At 50.2% G+C, this 9110-nt stretch overlaps 1 protein-coding gene across 1 annotated transcript in view; it reads right to left on the bottom strand.

Moving 5' to 3' along the window:
- Positions 1–701: 701 nt before the first annotated feature.
- Positions 702–9110, bottom strand: part of PTCHD2 (patched domain containing 2) — a 17631-nt gene continuing 9222 nt past the window's right edge. The window contains exons 10-20 of the mRNA XM_009325215.1: positions 8966–9088; positions 8215–8351; positions 7356–7537; positions 6767–6897; positions 6483–6658; positions 5309–5435; positions 4004–4149; positions 3483–3642; positions 2984–3097; positions 1809–1975; positions 702–1096 (exon numbers count right to left, since the gene is read on the bottom strand). Of these exons, the coding sequence (XP_009323490.1) occupies positions 734–1096; positions 1809–1975; positions 2984–3097; positions 3483–3642; positions 4004–4149; positions 5309–5435; positions 6483–6658; positions 6767–6897; positions 7356–7537; positions 8215–8351; positions 8966–9088 (1826 nt within the window). The 3' untranslated portion in view covers positions 702–733. The remainder of the gene's footprint in view (positions 1097–1808; positions 1976–2983; positions 3098–3482; positions 3643–4003; positions 4150–5308; positions 5436–6482; positions 6659–6766; positions 6898–7355; positions 7538–8214; positions 8352–8965; positions 9089–9110) is intronic.

Genomic DNA, 9110 nt, shown 5'->3' with positions numbered 1-9110 from the left:
GACCCAAGAGATCCCAGAGAAAGGTATGCTGTCCTTTCAGAAAGAAGGGGAAAGCCATGCGTCCTGATGCCCCCCACGAATGATGAAAGCAGGTCACTGCAGGTGGTGCCACCCAACACCTCTGGATCCCACAATGACACCCATAAGAGCTCCTGTGCAGCAAGTTCACTGCTGGTCTAGCCTGGGCACAGGGCATGGCAAAGGGGTCCAGACAATGCTATTTCCCAGGCCTGTCCAACAGCTCACTACTGTTTTCGAAGGCTCAGGTAGTGAGGCACAGGCTTGGCATGGGGGTAGGACATCACCTCAAGAGCCATCGTTGCAATGCTGACCCTGGCCAAGGGGAGGGAAGGGTTTTGAAAGGGATAGATGGCCTTCCCAACTTCTCCCCTTTTAGCTTTGCGGTTCCAGAAAGCTCTGTTCATTAAAAAAAAAAAGAAAAAAGAAAAAGAAAAGAAGAAAGAAAACTGAGAGAAGGAGACCTCCTCCCCTCCTACTCATGGGCTCAGGTATTCCCTGGGCAGCCCTCACTGTCCATCATCCATCCATCACTACTGAAATAAATACAAGTTTAGAGCAAAACCTATTAGAAAATAAAGTGCATCTGGAGTTGAAAAACTTCTGGAAAAAGGAGATTTTTTTCCTCTTTTTTTTTCTTACAAAAAATATCCTTTAAAAAAAAGAAAAAAGAAAGGGAGCAAGAGGACAGAGCAAGTGGCTCTTGGCATAGGGTCTACAGGGCTGTCCCATTAGGCAGAGGGATCTTAAATCCGCTCTTCAGCAGGGCGAGGCAGATGCATAGACCCAGCAGGCCAGCAAGAAGCACCCCCGCCACAGCCTTGAGGCAGGAAGTCCTGCTGCGGATGAAGGTGCCAGGCCCCATGATGCTCAGCAGGGCTGTGCTCACAGTTAATGTGTACAGGATGGAGACTCCTGTGTTGAGGGCCACAATCTTCCCAAACTTGGCAAAAGGGGCAATGATGCAGAAGAACAGTGGGATGGTGGCAATCACTGTGGTGACGGCGCTCGAGACAATTGCCACACCCACGTGACGGACTGCTTCAATCGTCCTCCACTGGCGGCACGCTGTGGGGTCCTGGCAGAAAGGACAGCAGTGTTAAGGGGAGTGGGGACAAGCACATGGGGCTGCACTAATGTTTTAGCCTTTGAGAGGGTGGCTTAGCTCATGGTGTCCTGGTCCAGGACAAAGATGCTGTGTGAGTGCAAATCTGACAGTTCATGCAGTCACTGAGCACACTGGGCAAACAGCCATGAAGTTAAAACCCAGTAGAGGCAAAATCTGCTGGAGTTTGTGCCTCCTTTCAGCCACATCAGACTGACTGCTGGGCCTACACAACAGAGGCACTGCATGCAGACACTATACCTGGGATCGGAGATCCCCAAGCTTTTACGGTCTCCTTCTTCCCAAAGAGGGGAAAGATGTTAACAAGGCTGGAGAAGACCTGGAGGTCCAACACAGCATAGCAAAGCAGTTTGCAGAGGTTACAGAACGAGTGTAGGGCCATTCCAGCACAAGACTGTCTTCACTGGGGCATGAAAGGGGGTTGCTTTGGACACAGCTGTGGCCAGTAAGAAAGGGACACCCACGTGGGTTGGACCCTCAGCTGGGTTTACTGTACTCAGGTACACAAGCTCATATCAGTCTCTCACCAGTCAGCTGGCCAAGCAGCAAGCACCCCAGGCATGCTGTGAGGGTGGCAAGATGCATCCCCCTTTGCCCATCACAGCCTGTGGCACGGAGGGCATGAGGGGAATGGATACAAGGCTATAGGAAGAAAAGAGCTCACCTCTGCCTGGTTTAGTGGCAGGTTTTCCCCTGCCAGCAGGTAGCCCTCCACCAAGTGCACGCAGTAATCGACAGAGGAGCCAACGAGGATGGAGAGGGAAATGGCTTCCACAGCTCCCATTTCCCAGCCAGACCAGTACATGATGGTCACCACCAAGCAGACCACCCCTGTGTGAAGAAGGTCATGTTAGGCAAATTTAGAGGACTCTGGGACTGCTGCCCAGGCCTACTGATATGAGTCAATCACTGGGGAGTTTGGGATCGTACCCCTGCGGATCTGCATGCTAGCCAGCCTGAATCTTGTACTCACTCCCTCCTGCCCACAGAGGCAAACACTTCCCTCACCTTCCACTGGCTGCAGGGACCATTCAATCAGGTAATCAGACCTGCTGGGGACAGTGAAGCACCTAATTAAGTATTAGGCAAACTGACAGACTGATGCCAATCTAGACTAATGCTTGCTAAATGAATCCAAGCCCAGGCAAGCGCACATGCGTGCACACACGCGCTACAGGAAAGAGGGCCTTTTGTTTTGCTTGCTGGAGTTATACACAGGCTGAGTGCATGTACAGGTTTTTCTTAAAGGCAAGAGTGATGTTTGTTTGTGAGTCATGTGTGGGAGACTAAGTGGTTTTAAAATGACAGATTCGATTTTTAAACAGAGAAGTTTAGCAACACACTTAGTCCACAATATCATCAAATCACCAGCCAGGGAGAGGGAACTATTTACAAATTTGCTTCAAATACTAACAAAACCACTAAAATATTCAGCTTTTAAAATCTCCCACTGCTTGGAAACAGCAGCCGTGGTGCAGATCCTTGGGAAGTAGTACAATTGTTATTCAGAGCATGTGGGACTTAATCACATTATTATACATAACAGGCAGGGACAGCATTTGTGTAGCTAAAACCCGTATTTAAATAAATAGAGGGGATTGTGTAGATAAAACACACTGGGAATTAGACACACAAATCTACTTTTCCAATGAGGTTCCTGTGCATTTGTTGAGAGTTTCTCCCATTCACCTAGGTATATCAGGACTGGCTCCTGGAAAGCCAAAAGGGTTTACACAGAGTAAGAGCAATTCAGTTCAAATCACCAGAGACTCAGCAGTGCCACAACCCGCCAATTTCAGAGAAAGGGAGAGCTTGACACATTGGAATTGGTGTTTTTACCTAAAATGCTGAGCAGCACTGGCAGCAGGAGGAGGATGTGAGTGGTAAACACCGCCACTGCAGCCACACAAATAACCAGTGAGAGGACAAGACCGTACAGGGCACTCTGCACTCCTGGAAGAAAAGAGCCAGCTAATTTGACTACTGGAAGGTGACAGCTGGGATGAGAAAGGCACTGTGTCCCTGCTGGCAACAAGGCAGGCAGGGACTCACACTGGGGGAGATGGGAAGGGGAGGATGAAAAAGTAGAAAGCGGGTGATCAACTTCTTGCCTCTCACATCAGTAGGGTAGAGTCCCTTCCCTTCTCTATTTCCCTGGGCTCTGCCTAGGATTTTGACAGTATATACTGCTTGGGGCAGAAACAGGCTTTAGGAGCTTGCACAGCAATGGTAAGGGACTGAAGATACAACACGTGCTCATCAGATGGGACAGACCGTGCTGTGGAGATGTATCAGAGAGCGTGGGCTCCTCAGGTAGAGAAACGTGGCAGTCACTTGCCTATAATCTCCATGAAGATCTGCTTCCAGTGCTCACAGGTCTGGAAACCGTGCCGGAGAGCAGAGCCCTCTGGGAAGAGCTGGAGTTGCTGCTGCAGGAATGTCTCCCATTTCAGGTAGTCAGCATACGTCTGGAAGGAAGATTTCCCTTTGTAGGTTGTCTGTAAGAAGATGAACATGTTATTCTCATGTCCTGCTTTTTGGGGCAGGGTATGCATGGCAAGGGAAGAGGTAGAACAAGCCAGCTGGAGTTGCAGCACCAGGCAGAAGTGGCAGTGGCAGATGGGCAAATCTGCCACCAGCTCTTTGCCTGAGCTCTCACGGTAAGAGCGAATTGTGGCATAAGCAGCAACTTCTAGCAACTTGTGAGTGCAGGCATCTGTCTGCAACAAGGTACAAACACTAGCAAACACTAAATTATGGCTGCAAATGAAAGTGGCCAGTGCAGAAAGAGCAGAGCTAAACCCCCAGAAGTCACAAGATGAAACCGTCACAAGGATAGATGGCGTGCCATGTGCTCACCGATTCAAATGCCATGGAGATCCACTGCACCTTCCCATCCTTCACGCCCACTGCCCCATGAGAGAGCTGTCCGGGCAGCAGGTTTGGCTCAGGGATGTTCTTGCACTCAGGGTGCAACATCTGCAGAAAGGAGGAGATGCTGTAACCTGGAGAGAAAGAAAGAGCAAGGGATGGAGGACAGGACAGGGAAAGGAAGCACATCGGAGCAAGGGGGAAAAAAAAAACAGGTGAAAGTTGCAGGCCCCATTTGTCAGCAGCTGCTTCCCTTGCAAGTCTGACTTGCCAAAGCCCTTGAGGTCTCAGCACCAGAGCCCTCAGCTGCTGCTAGCTTGAAAGAGCACTCTGTGCCATCAGCACTGGACAGGACACTATCACCACTGTTTGTCCCCAGCTGTCAGGAAGCAGTACAAACAGCAAGTGCTAAGGAGCTGTCTGCCTGACCTGGCAGGGATTTTCTCCAGGCATGAGATTGGCTTTTGACTTGAAGCCAATATACACTTCCTAGACTCAGCTACACAACCCTGTGACCTCTGAAGTTGGAGGAGACAGTCACTGATTAGGTATGTGAAGCCACAGGGGCAGTGAGTAGCCTCATCATGAGATCAGGTGTGATTTGCTGGTTATTCAGGAGCTACTAAGATGATATTTACTTGTCCAAAAGATTGTAAGTGTATCACAAACAATACCCATGACTGGAAAGAACGGATGCGATTCTGTTCTTGTCTTCACTGGATTAAACCCCAAAGAATATGCACAGTGTCTTTGGAGTTAAAAAGACCATTTCTCTTTCTCATCTCCCAGAAAGCATGACTGGGGACATGTTCTAGAAGGGTGAAGCTGCCTTGGGAAGAAAAGGAGGCGGCAAGAGGCAGCCACCCTTTCTGGTTTGCTGTTGACGACCCCAGCTCAAACAAACACTGCTGCAAGCAGAGCTGCAGAACAGGAGTCTGATGTTCCTGTCCCACTCACTGTGTATTTCTCATCCCCAAAACGGTTGGCACAACACACGGAAGCATGAGGTGAATGGCCCATGGAGATGGGAGCCGTGACTTAAGCCAGGTGGAAACAGGCAGAGCTGTGCTGCAGCCAGGCCAGGAGAGCTGACTGCTGAGAAAACACCTCCCATCCCTGCACTGCCTGCATTTATCATTGACTGGTACCTCCCTTTCCTTTCCCTGCTTCATCAAGCTGGGATCTGAAAGTTTAAAAGCCCTTAGCAGCCACACTCCTCAGACTGGAGGGTGAGAACCAGTCTCTACCCAGGATCTCCCCAAGGACTCCGTGGCTGGTGTTAGTCCTACCTACCAGAGGGCAGGCACTGAGCCCCTCCTGGCTTCACCAGCTCCGTGTTGCTGGCGATGGCTTTGCAGAGGCGGCAGAGGTTGCCAATCTCTTTGAAGAGGTCGAAGCTGTCATCATAGATAACGCTGCCCTTTCACAAGGAGACACAACAATAAGAGCACCACACGTGAGGCATACACACAGCATCTGGCACAAGAAGGCAGAAGCTGAGTCCTCTCCCAGCTACACAGCCTGGGACTAGCTTATACAGACCACAGGTTATATGGTGGAAAAACCCACCGGACCTCTTTGCCTCACCAGATAATCCAGGAAGAAACTACACCCCACCCCCCCCCCCCCCCCCTGCCCGCGCCCCCCCCCCCCCCCCAAAAAAAAAAAAAAGAGTCAGGCAGTATGACAGAAGCACTGATAAATGAATAGCCACCATGCCATGCCCAAAAACATTAGGGTCTGCCTAAGGAGCAGCTCTGAATCCCTAGCAGTGCCCAGCACGTAAGTCCAACTTTCTGCCCGCTCCACTGCCTGCATTTCGCAGTGCCCCCTCCAGAGGAAACAGGCAAAGGCTGATTCTCACAGTGCCCCCAAATTAGAAGGCAGGAAGAACAGCAGAAAGCTGAAGTGCATCTGCCAAGTGACCAGAGCTAAGCATAATTTTTCTGGGGAAAGGCTGTGAATGTGTCAAGGTATCAGATCTGGAGATAAGCTGTTCCTGGAAAAGTCACATTTAGTAACCTTTCCCCAGAGTAATTGATTTGTATTTTTTCATGTTAATATTCATAACAAGATAAACAATTATAGAAAAATGTCAGTTCCCTGGATCTTTAATTTGTAGTGAGATTTTCATACTGAGCTCAAGATGGGTTTGCTTCTAAAATCCTCAGGAAAGCCAGATTTAGACTCAAAATTAGAAGGTTAGATATTGCACTCAGACAGGGATTTTTCCGAAAAGTCTGAAGTGATTTCAGTAAGGGCTTCCCAATCTCCATTATTTGTGAATTTGCTAAGACAGAAATGTACTTTTGGCTCATCACAATGCTACCATCTCCGCTATTCCATCTGTCTAGACCATTGGACCACACTGCCTTGGCTGTGGGGATTAACTAAACACCATCCAGGGAGACCGTCCTTCACTCATCAGCCCCGAGCATGCCTGTCCAGCATGCCAGAATGTGTGTACCATGTCTCCGATGACGTGGTTGTCCGGGCGTCTTGTGCGATTAACACCTCTGATACCGAACACTACAAACACCATGGCTCCCGTGTCTACCAGTGGCCGCACCGCTGGCTTCCCGCAGCCCATGTTCATGCAAGGATTAAATCCAGAAGTGGCCGACAGCTTTGCTTTGGGTGTTGCTGTCAAATACAGAAGAAAGGTTGGTTACATCATAAGGCAGCAAAAAAGAGGTCTGACTCTCTGGCCCAGACAGCCAGACATGGCTGAACAGGTCCTCATCAGCTTACCTTTCTCACTGGGAACATAAAGGATGCCTTTGGTGGGTCCATCTGGGCTAGAGCTGAGAAGACAGCCAGGAGGTGCTACACACACTCGGCCATGGTAAGGGGGCTTGTGCGACTGGGCGAAATACAGTTTCCTGTGCAGCAAAGAAAGTTTGTTATGGGGGGATCAGAGGTAGTAAAGATGATGTGTCCAAAGCATTACATGGAAACAGTCGTTCTCAGTGACAGAAGGAAAGGAAAATGTGAGCAACTCCACACCTGGATCCCTAGCCATTGCATATTCTGTGCTGCCTGTTCAGCCCAAGAGTTCAGGTGGATAAGGGGCAAGACCAAGATCGGCAATGTCTTTTTGCCACCCAAAGAAGCCTCCAGTCACAGTCCTGCACCTGTCAAGCCTTTGGCACATTAATGAAGCTATGGGCCTGCAAAATAGATTTGTAAAGATGGGGCACATCTGCAGCAAAGCAAGTCCTAGGGCCATGGATGTTACCAACTGAGGGCAGGGACTGGCACTGGACATTAGGCATCCCATATCAGCCACTCGGCTGTGCTGGTTTTGCTGCCTGGCCCTGAGTGGGTTTTGGAAGGTTACCGTGTTCGCTGCTGCTCCTTGGCGGCCACGTAGAAACTGAAGTCGAACTTCCAGCCTCTCTTGGTGTCACAGGACAAGGTGGTCATCATCCACTTCCTGGGGCTCGTCTGCTTAAGCAGCCCTACTGTGGACACACAAGCTGTCAGCTTCCTGGTGAAGTTACCGAAAGGCACTCTATACACCTAAGCAATGGATTAATGAAAACAGACACTTAACTCCACAGGGTTGCAACCCATTGCACATTAGCATCACACGCTCCCCTCCTCCCTGAGCACTGGCACAGCCACACAGAATGAGCACTGCAGGCACAAACCCAGCCAGCCCCCAGCCTGCCTCCTTCCCAGGGTTGGCCAGTGTGTGATGGGGCCCCTCACTACCCCCATTCTCTGTGGCCTAGGCTGAATGGTGGCTGCTCTGTCCAGGGTGAGGGACATCTGAAAGAGAGTCGTCCTGGGGGAAAGTGTGTCCAATATGGCCTATGCACAAGCAGTGTTGCCTGCTTGCCTGTGTCTGTGAATAGACAGAAGGAGGCAGTGGGAATCCAGCTGTCTCAGTAGCAGTTTCTACTAGAATGAGCTCAGCCAATGATGCCAGGCCTCATCTGATCTCCACAGACACCCACACTTCTGCTCCCATTGCTGACAGTCACATCGCAACAGCAACAGATAAGTAATGTGGCACTGCGAGGCATAATCTCTAACGATGCCAGGCCCTCGTGTTAGTTACCTTAGTGCAAAGCCCTGCAAATTTCACCCTGAGCTACCTAGGACCCCGTGGAGAAACAGGAGGAGGCTCTTGTGCTCACCTGTTGAGTGCTGCACTCTTGATAGAGGGGTCCAACATCCCTGGACTGACTCACCTGGAATGAAGGCACCTCCCCGTCTCCCGGTGACACCATCTGCCAGGGGGCAGGGACACTGGCATTGAGCGAGAATCTGTAGATGGCTGGCCTTCCCTTGCTTCTGGACTTGGAGATATACACAGTCCCCTGGAGATCTGCAGAAAACAGAAGGCATGAGGGCTAGTGGTACTTCTCAATCAGCAAATCCTACAAACATGGGCAGCAGCAAAGGAGGGTTTTTCCGGTCTGCTGTCTCCTCTGGGCCAGCAGGCACCACCTCTGCCTTCTAGCAGCACAGCACACCTTTCAAAGGTTTTCACAAATATATCCTGAGCTGCAGTAATTCCTGATGGCTTATTGATTCATGTCATCTCAGGACCTGGCCCAATAACTCTTTTATCCTCAAAATCCCCTGCAAAGCAGGCTGAATTTACTCTCCTCGCGGCCTGCCAACAAGCTTGTGACACAGGACTGGGATACAAAAGGTCTGAGCTCCTAGCCCTGTACTCAGACCAGGCAGACGAGAAGGATTTGTCACTAGACCGTACTGCCACCTGGGTTATAGGACCTAGAGAACAGCAGGCATTCAGGGGAAGGGGGATTGAAACGATGCCCCTTACATTCAGCACCAAGCTAGGTCTCAGCGGGGCAGGGTCTGAAGAGAATTATTCCTCATCAGCTATTCAGAGATCATACGATTTAGTTTTTACCTGAGAGGATCCTTGGGCCCTGGACCCAAATGCAGTCAGAGTTATCATGCCCCACTTACCTTGCTGCCCTGTATCACTTATGCTCCCTTTGCTTCCCCAAGTTGACCCTGAGCCCCTCTTCTTTTTTTCCAAGGAGGTTCGGATGTTGTTCTGCAAACTGTGGGGCTTTTCCTGAAACAAACCTGTCCCACAAGGTTAGTCAGG

This window comes from Pygoscelis adeliae, unplaced genomic scaffold, assembly GCF_000699105.1.
Source record: "Pygoscelis adeliae isolate BGI_AS28 unplaced genomic scaffold, ASM69910v1 Scaffold36, whole genome shotgun sequence".
Lineage (NCBI taxonomy): Eukaryota > Metazoa > Chordata > Aves > Sphenisciformes > Spheniscidae > Pygoscelis > Pygoscelis adeliae.
Note: the sequence above shows the minus strand (reverse complement) of the source record. Positions and strands in the feature narration are given on the sequence as shown.